The following is a 16,568-nucleotide window of genomic DNA, read 5'->3' as shown; positions in this document are numbered from 1 at the left end:
GAGAACTTTGGAGACATTTGTAGAAAACCAGAAGCTGCCGTTTACTGCCTCTTCTGCCACTGATACTGGGGTGCAGCATAGTGTAATCAGTGGCCAAGTAACATAACTGTTTACCAGAACAAAGTTCAAAATATTTAAAGGAGGAGATTTCCGGGAATTACCGGTGGTCCAGTGGTTAGGACTCCGTGCTTCTACTGCATGGGGCACGGGTTTGTTCAGGGAACTAAGATCCCGCATGCTGTGTGGCACAGCGCCCTCTGCCCCAAAAAAAGGAGGAGGAGATTTCCACCTCTGGTTGAGTGAGGTGGTCAGCAAATCCTCTCTCCAAAAATAACTATAAATCTGGGCAAACTAGACAAAACAGCCACTTCAGGGCTCTGAAATCGACCAAAGGCATACCCCAATCCAAGAAGCAAATTGGGTTGAAAACTGCTCAACTCTGAGTTAGAACAGTGAGAGTCTGTGGTGTTCTTGCTTGGGGTTGCTCCATCTTGCCCCCTTCCCAGCTTGATAGGTTCTGCCAAGGTGGGGCAGGTCTTGAGGACCAGCAGCTTCACTGCTGAAGGGGACTCATTGGATTTAGAGACCCAGACAATGCCCATGCCAAGTGACGTTGCCGATATAAGTAGCTAAATGTGTGGCATGCAAGTGAAGAGCCTGACGCTGTGGCTGTGGACGAGGCAAGCATACTCCTAGCTGAGGCTGTGTGCATTTGCCGCAGAGGGCAGAGGGCCCGCTCCACCCTTACACGCTTGGCTAGCCCTGGGGCTACATGTACAGAGAAGACTCAGAAGGGCTCAGTGGAAAGTAAGGCTGGGGCCAACTTGAAAACAGCTGGAACTTTGTGCTCTCCTACCCACACACAGATCCATTGGCAGAGGACAGAATTCTCACTGACGCAAAGTAACTGAGTACAACCTCCATCCAATAATTGGCTGACCATTAAGCTACACTGACACAGAGGTCTACCTAGGAACCCAAACTTAAAAATTTTAGGGCTTCCCTGGTGGCGCAGTGGTTGAGAATCTGCCTGCCAATGCAGGGGACACGGGTTCGAGCCCTGGTCTGGGAAGATCCCACATGCCGCCAAGCAACTAGGCCCGTGAGCCACAACTACTGAGCATGCGCGTCTGGAGCCTGTGCTCCGCAACGAAAGGCCGCGATAGTGAGAGGCCCGCGCACCGCGATGAAGAGTGGCCCCCGCTTGCCGCAACTAGAGAAAGCCCTCGCACAGAAACGAAGACCCAACACAGACAAAAATATAAATAAATAAATAAATAAAAATTAAAAAAAAAAATTTAAAAAAAGGATTTTTTTAAACAGGGTAGGGACTTCCCTGGTAGTGCAGTGGCTAAGAATCTGCCTGCCAATGCAGGGGACACAGGTTCGAGCCCTGGTCCAGGAAGATCCCACATGCTGTGGAGCAACTAAGCCCGTGCGCCACAACTACTGAAGCCCACGCATCTAGAGCCTGTGCTCCGCAACAAGAGAAGCCACTGCAATGAAAAGCCCGCGTGCCACAACGAAGACCCAATGCAGCCAAAAATAAATTAAATTAATTAATTAATTAAAAAAAAACAAAACAGGGTAGAAAGGTCAGTGGCCACACACCATGAAGGAGGCAGATTTCACAGATTTTGCCTAAGCAAATTATTAAACAAACAAACACACCATGACAACAATAACCTTTAGGGGGCATCAGAATCCAGTCCAAACTCAGGGGAAAAAAGTAATCAGTGGAAGTTGTCTCTGAATGCCCCCAGATGTTGCATTTAATAGACCAAGGCTTTGAAGTAGCTATTATAAATATGTTCAAAGAACTAAACAAAGAAGTGTGACAGCAAAACAAAGATTCAAAGAAAAGTGTGACAACGATGAATCAAAAATAGATCATCTTGATAAGGGGGTAGAAATCATGTATTTTTTTTTAAAAAAGTTCTGATACATGCTACAACATGGATGAACCTTCAGAATAGTATGTTAAGTGAAATAAGCTGGACACAAAAGGACAAATATTGTATGATTCCACTTATATGAGGTACCTAGAATAGGCAACTTCATAGAAACAGAAAAAATAGAGATTATCAGAGACTGGAGGGAGAGAGGAATGGGGAGTTTTGTAGTTAGGGTACAGAGTGTCTGTTGGAATGATGAAAAACTTCTGGAAATGGACATCAAGGTGCTGAAGAAACTCAACAAGAATAAGAAACTGGTCAAGAAGCTGGCCAAAAAGTATGATGCGTTTTTGGCTTCAGAGTCTCTGATCAAGCGGATCCCATAAATCCTGGGCCCAGGCCTGAATAAGTCTGGCAAGTTCTCTTCCTAACTGACCCACAATGAGAACATGGTGGCCAAAGTTGATGAAGTGAAGTCCATGATCAAGTTCCAGATGAAGAAGGTACTGTGTCTGGCAGTGGCTGTTGGCCACAGGAAGGTGACAGATGATGAGCTTATGTACAACATACAGTTAGCTGTCAACTTCCTGGTGTCATTGCTCAAGAAAAATTGGCAGAACATCCGGGCTTTGTACATTAAGAGCACCAAGGGCAAGCCCCAGCACTTGTACTAAGGTGCAGCTTAATAAACCATACTCCCATCATTTAAAAAAAAAAAAAAGAGGAATTCTGGAGTTGAAAGTAACAATAATAACTGAAGTGAAATATTCACTAAAGGGACTCAACAACAGATTTAAGATGACAGATGACAGAATCAGTGAACTTGAAGATGGGTCAGTAGAAACTATCCAATCTGTAGAACATAGAGGGAAAAGGCAAATAAAAATGAGTCGTGGGACTTCCCTGGTGGTCCACTGCGTAGGACTCTGTGTTCCCAATGCAGGGGGCCCTGGTTTTATCCCTGGTCAGGGAACTAGATCCCACCTGCATGCCACAACTAAGAAGTCCGCATGCCACAACTAAAGATCCTGCGCACCGCAATGAAGATCTGGAGCAGACAAAATAAATAAATTAAATAAATAAATAAACAAATAAATATATTTTTTTAAAAAATAAGTCTTTGCTCAGTTATCTATGGAACAACAGGTGTCCCAACATAAGCATAGTAGGATTCCCAACAGAAAAGGAAAAAGAGAAAAGGGCAGAAAAAAATATTTGAAGAAACAATGGCAGAGATTCCCAGTTGGTGAACATATCTACATACTGGGAGGGTGGCACATCCAGTTTCATGGGGACAGAATCTCCTGTGCTCAGGACCCTTCCAGACCCTGCCCTGTGTACTTCTTCATCTGGGTGTTCATCTATATCCTTTATAGTATTCTGTATAATAAACCAGTAAACAAAAATCTAGACACAAAGCAATGAAGTGACTTGTCTGCCACTAATAAGTAGCAAAGCTGGAATTCAAACCCAGGACTATCTGACTAAGAAACCAAAATCTTAATCATTTTGCTCATGGAATATGTCTTCATAGAAACTAGTAACATAAAGTACTTTATCAGGGAAAAGGAAAAAAAAAGACATGATAGCCAAAAACTTCCCAAATTTGATGACAAAATAATCTACACATCTGAGAAACTCAATGAATACCATGTAGGATACATACAAAAAGATCCATGGTCAGACACATTATAGCCAAACTGTTGAAAGACAACAAGAAAAATCATAAAGGCAGCAAATACAAAAGACTCATCATGTGTAGGGAAGCATCAATATTGATATATGCCGACTTTGCATCTGAAACAATGGAGATCAGAAGGTAGTAGAATGACTTATGCAAAGTGCAACAAACAATTCAAAAATGAAATTAAGAAAGCAATTCCAGGGAATTCCCTGGTGGTCCAGTGGTTAGGACTCCACACTCTCACTGCCGAGGGCCTGGGCTCAATCCCTGGTCAGGGAACTAAGATCCCGCAAGCTGCACAGCAAAAAAAGAAAAAAGAAAAAGAAAGAAAGAAAGCAATTCTATAAATGACTTTGTGCCAGTAAATTCAACCACATAGATGAAATGAAAACATTCCTTAAAAATAATAAACTACCAAAGCTCACTCAATAGAAAACTTGGGGACTTCCCTGGTGATCCAGTGGGTAAGACTCCGTGCTCCCATTGCAGGGGGCCCGGGTTCAATCCCTCGTCAGGGAACTAGATCCCACATGCATGCCGCAACTAAGAGTTTGCATGCCGCAACTAAGGCCCGGTGCAGCCTAAATAAATAAATACATATTTTAAAAAAAAAGAAAACTTGAATTAGCCTTACATAATTAATGAAACAATTTGTAGTTAAACCTTCCTATGAAATCAATTTGAGCACTGTGCCTAAAATAAAAGCTTTATCTTCAAAACTAGCACAGACCTCTAGGCATTGAGAGGCAAAGTTTTTTCTTTTTCATTCCCAGAAATACTCTTTCATCATACAAAATTTCTTGGTTTGGAGGGTTTTGGGGTGTGGTTTTTTCTGTTGTTGTTTTTGTTTTTGTCTCTACATGAGCCAACTTTCAAAATATTTGGAAGCATAAAGGATTCACCCTCAGGTTTCCAGCATTTCTTTCCTGGTGACATTGCAAAGTCAGTTGAACTCCTTCACATTCCCCATAAACTGGAGGTAATAAATGGAAATATTCAGGAAAGGAAAAAAATTTTCCTACAAAGAAAACTCCAGGCACAGATGGCTCCATTGGTAAATTCTACCAAATATTTAAGGAAGAACTCAATAATATCAATAAATATTATTAGGAAGAAATAGATATCAATTCTACATGACTTAACATTATCCCAATCAAATCCCAACATGGTTTTTGAGAAACTGACAAGCTGATTCTAAAATTTATATAGAAAGCCAAAGACATAGACTAGCCAAAACAATTTTTAAAAAGAAAAAAGAGGAAGTACATTACATGATGTCAAGACTCACTATACAGCTACAGTTATCAAGACATGGTTTTGGTGTAGAGATAAACATATAAATTAATGAAATAAAATAAATAATTCAGAAAAAGATGAACATATATGTGGTCAATTGATGTTTAGCAAAGGTGGCAGGGCAATATGATGGGGGAAAGGAGAATATTGTCAACAAATGGTGCTGAAACAATTGGATAGCCATATGCAAAAAAAAAAGAATCATATACAAAAGCTAAGTCGAATGTATCATAAACCCAAATGTTAAAGCTAAAACTATAAAGCTTCTAGAAGAAAACAGAAAATCTTAGTTACCCCGGGTTTGATGAAGATTTCTTAAATAGGACACAAAAAGCACAAACTATAAAAGAAAAAAAAAATTACCAAATTGAACTCATCGAAATTAAAAATTTTTGTTCTTCAAAAGATGCTGATTTTTAAAAATGAAATGGGGCTTCCCTGGTGGCGCAGTGGTTGAGGGTCTGCCTGCCAATGCAGGGGACACGGGTTCAAGCCCTGGTCTGGGAAGATCCCACATGCCACGGAGCAACTAGGCCTGTGAGCCACAGCTACTGAGCCTGCACATCTGGAGCCTGTGCTCCGCAACAAGAGAGGCCGCGACAGTGAGAGGCCCGCGCATGGCGATGAAGAGTGGCCCCCACTTGCCGCAACTAGAGAAAGCCCTCGCACAGAAACGAAGACCCAACACAGCCAAAAATAAATAAATAAATAATTTTAAAAAAAAATGAAATGAAAAGCTATGGACTGAGAGAAAATATTTGCAAAATATGTATCTGACAAAGCCCTTGTATCTGAGATATATTAAGGTCTCACAACTCAATTAGAAGACCCAATTTAAAAATAGGCCATAAATTGGAACAGAAAGCTCACCAAAAATTCTGGCTGGACTTTAGGATCACACAGGCCTGGGTTCAAATCCTGGCTCTACCATTTTCAGACTTTGCCATATTGGGCAGATCAGTTTACCTCATCTCTCTAAGCCTCATTTTTCGCATCAGCAAGATGGGGAAAATATGTAACTAAATAGTAGGTAGTCGGGAAGATTAAACATAATATTCCTAACTTATTTAGATATTTAAGGAATGTCAGGAGTTCCCTGGCAGTGCAGTGGTTAGGACTCCACACTCTCACTGCCGAGGGCCTGGATTCAATCCCTGGTTGGGGAACTAAGATCCTGCAAGCCTCGCAGCACGGCCAAAAAAAAAAAAAAAAAAAAATAGAATAAGAGGATCTGAGTACCAGCCTGTCACTTTATTTTTTTAATTGGGGTATAGTTGATTTACAATATGATATTAGTTTCAGGCGTACCTCATAGTGATTCAAAACTTTTACAGATTTACTCCATTTAAAGTTATTATAAAATATTGGCTATATTCCCTGTGCTGTACAATACATCCTGTAGCTTACTTATTTTTTTAATTAATTTATTTATTTATTTGTTTGTTTGTTTTTGACTGCTTTGGGTCTTCGTTGCTGCACGCGGGCTTTCTCTAGTTGCGGTGAGCGGGGCTACTCTGCATTGTGGTGCGCGGGCTTCTCATTGCACTGGCTTCTCTTGTTGCAGAGCACAGGCTGTAGGCGCGTGGGCTTCAGGACTTGTGGCACGCGGGCTTCAGTAGTTGTGGCGCACGGGCTTAGTTGCTCCGCGGCATGTGGGATCTTCCCGGATCCAGGCTCGAACCTGTGTCGCCTGCATTGGCAGGCAGATTCTTAACCACTAGCTTGCTTATTTTATACATAGTAGTTTGTACCTCTTAATCCTCTACCCCTATCTCACCCCACACAACCGAAAAAAAAAAAAGAAATGTCAAGCACCCTCCTCTTCTCTTATCAAGTAGAGATGGGTTTAGCCTCAGAAGTCTGGGTCAGATAAGAGGCAGCAGCGCCCTTAGGCCAGAGGGCAAAAGCCCACATTGTGTCCAAGTGAGTGTGAAGAGGCTGAGATAGAGAAATGTGTCCAAAATAGGGCATGGGAGCCGCAGGGCCTGATGCCACTGAGAGCTGCAGAGGTACTCGGGGTAGAGATACGTGGGGTAGTGGGTGGAGAACAGGAAAGTGAGAACAAGGATGATAGCATCAGAACAGGAAAACCAGAGGCTGCCCAAGCAAATCTCAGCATCAGCATCTGCAGCTAGGTTTTACACACTTGTCACATGCAGTATTTACACAGGGAGGTGGGGTCTTACCTACAGGGCAGGCTGAGCCAGACAAGCCTCCTAGAGAACAGGGCCGCAGCAGCCCCCAGCCAGCCAGCTGGAGATGTGTGCTGGGAAGCTCCCCCGGGAGGAGGTTGAAGCTGGTCTGGGACATGGTGAACCCACCACAATGAAAGTGTATCATTGAACTTGGGGAATGGCCAAAAAGGACCAGGGGCAGCCCAGCCTCCACAGAGAGCTCAGAAATGGCTACTGACTTGAAGGAACATTATCCACCCTGGAATCCTGTGCAAAACATCTGCTACTAAATCCACCCTTGAGGGAATTCCCTGGCGGTCCAGTGGTTAGGACTCCACGTTTTCACTGCTGAGGACATGGGTTCAGTTCCTCGTCGGGGAACTAAGATCCCGAAAGCCACAGGGTGGGCTAATAAATAAATAAATAAATAATAAATCCACCCTTGAGAGGAATTCCTCTCGGGTCTCAGCATCAGAAAGAGCTTGGCATCTCCAGGGCTCCAGCTTGGTTCTGGCTAGGAGCAGAGTGGAAGGCAAGCTGCCATGTTCAGGTCTCCCCACTGCCTGGGAGCTTGGGGTTCAGTGACTGTGCAAGGGGACTTCCAGCCAGCCGGGCAGGTCTGGAAGGGGTGGCAGGTGTGTCAAAGGTGTGAAGGTGCCCAAACTCCTCAGGCTTTGTGGATCCTGATTCTTCATTAATCTTAACCCCTTTTGGGCTCTTTCCCAGTCCTTGTCTCCCCCAGGGCCCCACCAGATGCCCAGGGCAGAGTGATACCCCAGCCCTCCACCAGGAGTGTCTAGACTCACCCTCCCCCACTCTCGCTACTCTTCTGAAAAATGGCCTGCCAAAGGCAAGAGGCTGCATTTCAGAGGGTCTGGTGTCCCAGATGCAGTGATGACACCTGCAGCTTTGACCTTGAACCCCTCCTGTAAATTCGCCCATGGCTCAGTGACACCCCCAGGAGTTAGAATGACCCTAAAGACCCCTCCATCCTGCCCCTCTGGGGGACGCTTGGGTCTAGACACCTGTACACTGCCCATCCAGGTCACACATCACCCCCTCTGGGGCAACAAAGACAAACAGCCCCACAGGTTCCCACTTCCCAGTCTGGCTCAGGAAGGCGCTGTCCCCCCGACACACAGGAGGGGGAAAGAAATGGCTCATTTCCTATTCATTCATCAGCACTGATTCCGTCTCAGGCTAACTGGTGAAGACAGGCCAGGAAAAACCACTCTGGGTGCTGCGTCAGACGTCTGTGCTACTGGGCGCTGTGGAAGAAATGCTGACCAACCTGGGAAGTGGGAGTGGGAGTCAGGAAGCCTTTAGGAAAAGGAGGTCTAGAGCTAAGTTGCGACAGACATAGTCACTGGTCTCCTTGGAGAGTCTGAAAAGAGAGAAGGGCATCACTGGCCAGGCCTGGAGAAGTGAATTATTTGTCCTGTTCTGGGAGCAGGCTGGAGCCTAGAGCCTGGCGTCGGGGGAGGCCGGAAGGAAGGAAAGCAAAGGCAGTTGTGGAGCTGGAGGGGCTGGCTCAGGCCAGGCCATGGAAAACCTTCTATCAGCTTCAAGCTTTTGAACTTTGAGGGCAATGCGGAGCCTTTAAAAGTTTCAGTGAGGGGCTTCCCTGGTGGCACAGTGGTTAAGAACCCACCTGCCAATGCAGGGGACACGGGTTCGAGCCCTGGTCCGGGAAGATCCCACATGCCGCGGAGCAACTAAGCCCGTGCGCCACAACTACTGAGCCTGCACACCACAACTACTGAAGCCCGTGTGCCTAGAGCCCGTGCTCAGCAACAGGAGAAGCCACTGCAATGAGAAGCCCGCACACCGCAACGAAGAGGAACCCCCGCTCGCCGCAACTACAGAAAGCCTGCACGCAGCAACGAAGACCCAACACAGCCAAAGATAAATTTTTTTTAAAAAAGTGATGCCTATTTAAAAAAAAAAGTTACAGTGAAAGGCAAGGGGCTTCACTTCTGTGGTCTTCCTCCCCCAAACCCATAACCCAAATCTAATCATGGGGGTAATACCAGACAAGCCCAAACTTTAGGAATTTGACAAAATACCTAACCAGCACTCCTCAAACTGGTCAAGGTCAGTGAAAACAAGTCTGAGGACCAGACAGAACAGAGGAAGCTAAGGAGACATGACAGCTAAATGTCCTGCAGTGTCCCAGATCGGGACACTGAAACAGAAGAGAGGCATTAGGGAAAAGCTAGTAAAATATAAAGCGTGAGGTTTAGTGAACGGTAATCCACCCATAAAATGGAATGTTAGCCAACAATAAAAAAGAATAAAGTACTGTTACACATTACATGGATGAATCTTGAAAACATGCTAAGTAGAAGAAGCAGACACAGAAAACACAGAAGACCACGTATGGTATGATTCCATTGTAGGAAATGTCCAGAATAGGCAAATCTACAGGGACAGGAAGTAGATTAGAGGTTGGCAGGGCCTGGAGGGTGAGGGGGGGTGGAGAGGAATAGGGAGGAACTGCTGACGGGTGGGGTTTCTTTTAGAGAAAAATGTTCTAAAATGAGATTGTAGCAATGGTTGCACAACCCTGTGAATGTAAAAACAATGGTACTTTAAATGGGTGGATTCTATCTCAATAAAGCTGTTTAAAAATAGCAAGGTCATTGGTTCATTGGTTGTAACAAATGTACTACTGAAAGATGTTAACAATAGGGGAAGCTGGGTGAACTCTGTACTATTTTTGTAAATTTTCTGTTCATCTACAAAACTATTCTAAGATATACAAAGCTTATATAAAAATTATATATGTACACACACATAAATATATACACAGTTTGCTTTTTTTATTTTTTTTTATTTTATTTTATTTTATTTTTTTAAACATTTTTTTTTTTTTTAATTTTATAGCTACTTTATTTATTTATTTATTTTATTTTTGGCTGTGTTGGGTCTTCGGTTCGTGCGAGGGCTTTCTCCAGTTGCGGCAAGCGGGGGCCACTCTTCATTGCGGTGCGGGGACCGCTCTTCATCGCGGTGCGCGGGCCTTTCACTTATCGCGGCCCCTCCCGTTGCGGGGCACAGGCTCCAGACGCGCAAGCTCAGTAGCTGTGGCTCACGGGCCCAGCTGCTCCGTGGCATGTGGGATCTTCCCAGACCAGGGCTCGAACCCGTGTCCCCTGCATTAGCAGGCAGATTCTCAACCACTGCGCCACCAGGGAAGCCCCCAGTTTGCTTTTTTTAAAGGCAAGGGAGTTAAGCGTTGACAGGGGCTTGAAATAGGGACATGGCAAAGGGAGAATTTACTGATGCTCATGAAGGAGAGGCATTCAGCTGGATGGAGTGTTAGTTTCCTATTGAGGCTATAACAAATGACCCCAAACTTAACAACTTAAAACAACACGATTTTATTAGTTCTAGAAGAGGTCAAAAGTCCAAAATGGTTTTCACTGGGCTAAAACCCACAGTGGGGCTGCATTTCTTTGTGGAGACTCTGGGAAGAACCCGTTTTCTTGCCTTTTCCAGCTTCTACAGGTTGCTGCATTCCTCGGTACATGGCCCCTTCTTCCATCTTCAAACCCAGCCGTGGGTATAACATCTTCGTCCCCCTCTCACTTTGACCCGCCTCAGTCCCTTTCATGTAATAGGACCCTTGTGGTTACACTGAGCCCACCTCAATAATCCAGAATAATCCCATCTCAGTCATTAACATAATCACATTTCAAGATCCCTTTTGCCATATAGTCATATATTCACAAGTGGCCATCTCTGGGGGCCCTCATTCTGCCTACACATGGTGTCTTCAGGGAGGTGAACACAAGAGGCTGTACGGGTGGGGAAGGTGAGGTCAGCTTTGGATTGTGGACCCCGGGGTGCCTGTGGGACATCCAGGGGAACTGCCCCCCACGGCTTCCATCTATTCACCAAACACTAAGTACCTCCCATGAGTCGGTCACTGGGGATATAAACGTGAACATTGTATTTCACTGGTCCTAAGACATTTGTTTTTCACTTTGGAACATTTCTGAAATCAGGAGGCAGCTCTGAATCAATGACATCTTACAACTGCAATGCGCAGGCTTTTCTAACTGACACATAAAGTAAGACATCTTACAACTGAAGGCGTCTTGAAGTCAATGAAATCCAGGTCTGGGCTGGCACTAGAATGGGCCTAATTATGGTAGTAGTTAATTATTATACAAGTTGGGTGCCTCACTAGAGCATCAAGTATCCCCCCGTCGCCCATGCAGCCTTCCCTGGTTCCAAGCCTGACTCCTTCCACCCTCCCATCTGCCCCCATGGCTCTGGTGCTTGACTCTCCCATAGCTAACGGACTCCACCAGAGCCCCGGCCACACCCACGCTCAGCTCCACCACAGGAGGGTCCACGAAACGGCCCCTTTCCCCAGGTGTAACCTCAGTCCTGGAGTCAGGCCCAGTGGTTTTCCACCTGGCTGCACATGGGAAACACCTGGGAGCTTTTTAAAGCCCCAAACACCAGGCCAGTACCTAGATCAATTCATTCAGAAACTCTGCGGAGTGATGTTACAGCTCCCCATAAAACTCCAACAGAGAGCCAAGGTGGAGAGCTAACCGGTGTGAGTGAGGAGAGGCATGAGGCAGCACCGGTGGGAGGTGGGAGGTATTTGGTTCAGACTATACAGTTATGAGTATCAGTCTTCCTCCCAATCCCTCCCCCTGACTCTGAATTCCTGGGAGGGGACCAGTCCAGTTCTCTCAGTTCCCTCAAGGCACTAACCAGTGTCAGACACATTGTTGGGGCCCAGGAAATGTAATCTACAGGGCTTCCAAGCCCAGACAGAAAAGGCCTGGTGCCAAGAAAGGTCTTCGAAGGGAGCCCACTGGGTCTGGGCCCGCCCTCTGACGCGCTGTGTAACCTCCAGTGAGACACCGCCCATCTCTGTGCCTGTACAAAGCATGACTGGCCCAGGTGGCCTTGAAAGGTCCTTCAAGTGCCAACATTGAGTCTAGACTTTACCTAAGAGGCCGTTTCTATCCACTTCTAAGAAGTCTGAGGCAGTAGGGAGCCAGTGAGTATCAGCTTTCCTGCTCACTCCCAACAGATGCCCCAGCCTTTCCAGGCCTAAAGTCTCCACTTCTGGGGCTCTGTCCTGCACTGGCTGAAAGGCAGAGCATCTTAGGTCCTAAAAGCCAAAGACCTAAGAACAGCAAAACAAGAACCGCCAGAGGATTCTGGAGAACGGTATGTGAGTGGAGAAATTTTTAGATGGTGAACAAAGTCCAGGTTGGGAGACCACAGGACACCTGACAGGCCCAGCTCTGCCCCGAGGACTGGTAAACAAAGGTGAGGTGGTTCAAGGGACCAGAGACAAACTCCCAAGGAGGAACTTCAGGAGAGGAAACACTCAAGGGCCAAAGCAAGTCCAAAGGGGTCTGGAAAAGGTCCCCGGCTTCTGGCCATCAGCCCAGCCAAGGTCCTAATATACAACTAAAGGCTTTTATTGGGAAAAGGAAGTTGACTGAAAAGTGGCCCCCAATATCCTCACTGCCTAAGGCAGCCGGGGCCTCCTCCACAGAATCCAAGAAAGAAGGGGCCACCAAACTCGGCCCTCAGTAGGCTCAGGTGTAGAGGTCAAAATCAATCCGTTTGGAGTTGTAGAACTGTCCGCCGGGGGCGTCCAGCTTCCGGCAATAAACACCGTCCGGGAAATAGCCTTCATTCACCCAGGTCTGCAAGAAGAGAGGGCAGAGCTCGGGGAGGACTAATGGGGTAGGGGGAGGGAGAGAAGAGGCAAAGTGAAGAAGAAAGGAGCTTACCTGCATCTGGGTGCTGGAGAAGGGCCCATACAGCTCAGCATCCCCTGTGTTCTCCCACTTATATTCCCACATCACATCGGCCAGACCATCTCCAGGCGACTCTGTTTCTAAAATAACAGGCAGAGCCATCTGGGCCTCAAGGGGCCTGCCCCTGCCCACAACACCCCTCCTCTGCCCTTCAATCTTACCTCCTCTCTGGGCAGGGGTTGGGGTCTCCAGCTCCCCCTCCGCCACTTCCTCAGCAAACATGTCCAGGGAGGGTGGGGCTGTGGGGTCACGGGGTCCCTGGGTCTGGCACCCCAACCCCTTCAGCCGCATGGCCAGTCGTTCCCTTGTCTCCTGATACACTCCGAGGTTGCCCCGAGCCACCATCTGGTCAGCCAACCCGGAGAGCCGGTCCAGGCGCTGGGGGGAACTGGGCCGCGCAGGCCCCTTGCTGCCCCCTTTGCCTCCTCCTCGGGCTCCCAGGCGCCTCAGTGCCCCAGCCACTGTCTCTCTTGGCAACATCAGCTCCAGAAGGCCCTCCAGGAGGGCTTGGGCGCTCATTGGTGTCTGGCTCAAGCTGTCCTCCTCCTCTGAGTCTGATGGCGGCCGCTGATTAGGCGGCCGCTCCCTGATCTTTACCTGCAACGTGAAAATGGGAGGGTTTTATTTCTGACAAACTGCCAGCAAGGCCCAGGCCCAGCCATGCCAGCCTCTGGACCTCACCCAGTCAATGTTGTCCAGCCAGCTGTCTCGGATCTGAGCTTCCCGGTTCAGGAAATAGTTGCCATCAGCATCAAAGTGGCCTTCCTCCATCTCTTCCTGCAGGTTGAAGGGTGTGATCCGCACACCTCCCTCACTGGGGAGTGTGGCTGCTTCCTGACCTGCACCAAAGACACAGGCGTCCCATGCTAGGAATGCAAAAAAGAGACAGGAGCCTCCTGTGCTCTGTGACCTCAGAAGCCCCTATTTGTTCCTCCAGCAGAAAGTCAACTCTTGACTATAGCTCACCTTCTACATCCTCTGAGGCCAAGATGTCATATTTGCTGGACCCTTCATCATCATCCTCCTCATCGCTGTCCAAAGAGTGTTTGCCTTTGAAGCGGCTCCCAGGACCTCCTGCCCCAGCCACAGGGTCCACCAACTGTAGGCAGGAGTCAGAAATCGAGAGAGATGCAGGTTACTGGCTATTACTCAAAATACTCTAGGATCTAGACTCAAACTGAAAATCCTGCAAATCCATTTCTCAGAGCACACAGAAAAGCTAGCTCTTTCCACCTTTTCTTTGTCCCTCCAGATTTCTCTCCTGGCTTCTAGCTTTTTTTCCTCCCCTCACTCCTCCCCAGAACGCAGGAATCTGGCCCCCTCACCTTTTTCTTGGGGACACTGATTTCATCCTCATCATCCTCATCTCCCACGCCTTGGAAGGTCACTTTCCTCTTTGGCATGACTGGACAGAGGGACCTTTCTCAAGCTGAGCCGAGGAAAAGGGTGCAGATTAAAGGAACTGGGTGAGGAGAATACTCACCGCGAGAGAGTCTCCCGCACAACAAATCTTTCCCTTGGTCGGTACTGGATCCAGTTTGCGAGGGGAGGGAGCATAGAATCAGGGGCCAAAAGGGCAGATGGCACCCAAGAGGCCCCCAGGACTTGGTCTGGCATCCGAAAGAGCTGCTGGAGCGGGAATGGAGAGGTGGACGCGCGGAGGAGCTCCCCACGGGCACCCCCACCCTTGAGACGGGCTCCCCCGCGTGACCACCACCATTCCCGGCCCCCGCAGTCCTGGGCGCGACGTTGCTCCGCGAGCAGCTACCCGCTCAACCACCTCCAGCTTCCTCGTAGCCCGCGGGGCCCCGGCGAACCCAGGACCTGGCACCCTGGCAGCCCCGCTCCTCCCTGCGCCGAACTCCCAACTCCGTGGGGTGACCCCCAACTGTCCTGGGCTGTGTACAAATCAGAGAGGCGGCAGAGCCACGAGGACTCCAGCAATCCCGCCGGCGCGCGCTCACCTAAAGACCCAGGAAAGGCGGGGGAATACAGGGAGACAGGTTTTCGCCAGGTCTACATCCGGGGCACCCGCCCGCCACCACCCGGAAGAGAACTGCGGAAGGCGCCAGGGAAGGCCGGAAGTGGCTTCACTCGTGTTAGACGACTAACTGAAGGAGCGGGCGGAAGTACGCGCTGAGCGGGGAAAGACACCCCCTCCCAGAAGTGACGTGAGCCGTGTGGGGCGACGATGGCGAGCAGAGGGGACGTATGAACGCCTAGACCCTGATCGGACGAGAGGGATGGCCGGAAGTGGTCTCGATTCCCTCCTACAGCAGTAGAGGCTCTGGGGAGAAAGCGGAGCGCGCTTTACCTAAAGGGGCGCCCAGAGTCACGTTGGAGGGGCAAAGTCCCAGCAGGGCCGCTGGGTCCCTGCCCTTGTTTCCCTTTCCCCGGTTGAGTCTCCTTTTCTCCAGGGCTGGCTCTGCGCCTTTCATCATCTCATTAGAGATCCTGCCTTCCTACTCTCAGCGTCCCGTTGTCCGCCCTCTCCTAGTTCGAGGTGCGGCCTTGCTCTTGTCCCAGAAGGGATGCTGGGTTCTCCTGGGGCACTTTCCCAACCCAGCTCCTTTTAGGACCCAGGGGAAGTCATTTACCCCACGCCTACCCCCTGGGCAATTTCCTGGTTTCTGAGGTGGGAAGAGCCATAATAGGAGAGGTGGCAGTGGCACCTGTGCCCAGTACCCAGGCCGTAAGTTCCTTGTGCCCTCATCTCAGGTAGGCCTGGAAAAGGGCAGTAGTGGATACCCGTGCCCCCCCCAACAAACAGGACCCCAGCCCAGCAGCCCCTGCCCAGGTTTTGTAATCTGTCCCAAGGGGCAGAGCTGGGGTTGGGAAGTGGGAGTAGGTCTCAGTGCTCAGGGTACAAGACCTCTACCTCTTGAGGATACTCAGTCTGAATCCCAGTAGGCCAAGGCTGTGCCCAGAAAGAGCCTACTGGAGCCAGAAGAGGGCACTGGGGGCAGCTGGGGTCCCTAGGATAACCAGATGGACCACCCCTCCTTTCTCCTGCTCCTAGGGTTTCCTCCCAGATTGGACTACCGTGAAACTGCACAAGTCTGTGCTCAGTTTCTTCCGTGGGTACAGAACACAGGCTCCGGACCGGGAAGGCATCCTGCTGAAGAAGGGGGCCAGAAATACCAGCTACCAGCACCGCTGGTTCATCCTCCGGGGAAACCTCCTCTTCTACCTGGAACACCAGGCTGACCCACACACCCCTGAGCCTCATCCTGTTAGAGAACTGCCAGGTGGAGCCACGCCTTGGGGCCACAGAACCCTACGCCTTTACCATCCTGACCTCAGGGGTAGAAGGGGGGCAGGCCTACAAGCTGGCAGCAGAAAACCAGGAGAAGCTGGGAGCCTGGCTGTGCTGCTACGCCCCCTGGAGGCCCAGCACCAGGAGCTGTGCCAGGCAGCTGGACAAGAGACCAACTCACCCCCAGAGGACTGGGGCTCCCCACAGTACAGAGAGGGCAGTACCCTCTCCAGCTTGCAGGAGTTGCACGAGCACTTTGGGAAGGAGATCCGGGTGCTGCAGGCGGCGGGCACACAGACGGCTCCAGGAGGCCAGTGCAACGGAAGCAGCGGATCCCAGGCAGAGGTGGAGTGGGAGCTCAACCACTGTCTGTTGATGAGTGACTAATAGGCCAAAGGCCAAAAGGTACCTACCTGCCGAGACCAGGAGACCAGCTAATTGCTTCACGAGACACCCAGATCC

At 48.9% G+C, this 16,568-nt stretch overlaps 2 protein-coding genes and 1 pseudogene across 5 annotated transcripts; 2 read left to right on the top strand and 1 right to left on the bottom strand.

Moving 5' to 3' along the window:
* Window positions 1-2,167: 2,167 nt before the first annotated feature.
* Window positions 2,168-2,569, top strand: LOC103013186 (60S ribosomal protein L10a-like; annotated as a pseudogene).
* A 7,839-nt stretch (window positions 2,570-10,408) lies between these two features.
* Window positions 10,409-14,947, bottom strand: CD2BP2 (CD2 cytoplasmic tail binding protein 2). Of its 4 annotated transcripts, none has more exons than XM_007186401.2 (7): window positions 14,815-14,947; window positions 14,176-14,279; window positions 13,817-13,949; window positions 13,532-13,689; window positions 13,012-13,447; window positions 12,824-12,930; window positions 10,409-12,736 (listed from the first exon to the last, which is right to left on the bottom strand). In XM_007186401.2, exons 2-7 carry the CDS (start codon window positions 14,251-14,253, stop codon window positions 12,626-12,628), a joined length of 1,023 nt encoding a protein of 340 aa, XP_007186463.2. In that variant the 5' UTR covers window positions 14,254-14,279; window positions 14,815-14,947; the 3' UTR covers window positions 10,409-12,625. The 4 variants fall into 4 exon arrangements, with proteins under 4 accessions (XP_007186463.2, XP_007186462.2, XP_007186464.2 ...); XM_007186400.2 differs by lacking the exon at window positions 14,815-14,947 and adding an exon at window positions 14,619-14,808; XM_007186402.2 differs by lacking the exon at window positions 14,815-14,947 and adding an exon at window positions 14,631-14,808.
* Window positions 14,252-16,528, top strand: LOC130704853 (uncharacterized). The gene is made up of 4 exons (XM_057528865.1): window positions 14,252-14,296; window positions 14,586-14,979; window positions 15,486-15,568; window positions 15,870-16,528. The coding sequence occupies exons 1-4, from the start codon at window positions 14,252-14,254 to the stop codon at window positions 16,491-16,493; spliced, it is 1,146 nt and encodes a 381-aa protein (XP_057384848.1). The 3' UTR covers window positions 16,494-16,528.
* Window positions 16,529-16,568: the final 40 nt, after the last annotated feature.

This window comes from Balaenoptera acutorostrata, chromosome 15 (genome assembly GCF_949987535.1).
Source record: "Balaenoptera acutorostrata chromosome 15, mBalAcu1.1, whole genome shotgun sequence".
Taxonomy (NCBI): domain Eukaryota; kingdom Metazoa; phylum Chordata; class Mammalia; order Artiodactyla; family Balaenopteridae; genus Balaenoptera; species Balaenoptera acutorostrata.
Note: the sequence above shows the minus strand (reverse complement) of the source record. Positions and strands in the feature narration are given on the sequence as shown.

Bases quoted from the DNA above. Each gene is read 5' to 3' on its own strand.
- LOC130704853 (XM_057528865.1), top strand. From the start codon at position 14,252: ATGACTGGACAGAGGGACCTTTCTCAAGCTGAGCCGAGGAAAAGG. The intron at 14,297-14,585 runs GTGCAGATTAAA...CGGCCCCCGCAG, and splicing joins AAGCTGAGCCGAGGAAAAGG to TCCTGGGCGCGACGTTGCTC. The intron at 14,980-15,485 runs GTACGCGCTGAG...CTGGTTTCTGAG, and splicing joins AACTGAAGGAGCGGGCGGAA to GTGGGAAGAGCCATAATAGG.
- CD2BP2 (XM_007186401.2), bottom strand. From the start codon at position 14,253: ATGCCAAAGAGGAAAGTGACCTTCCAAGGCGTGGGAGATGAGGATGAT. The intron at 13,950-14,175 runs GTGAGGGGGCCA...TCCTGCCTACAG, and splicing joins TCAGTGTCCCCAAGAAAAAG to TTGGTGGACCCTGTGGCTGG. The intron at 12,931-13,011 runs GTAAGATTGAAG...CTGTTATTTTAG, and splicing joins AACCCCTGCCCAGAGAGGAG to AAACAGAGTCGCCTGGAGAT.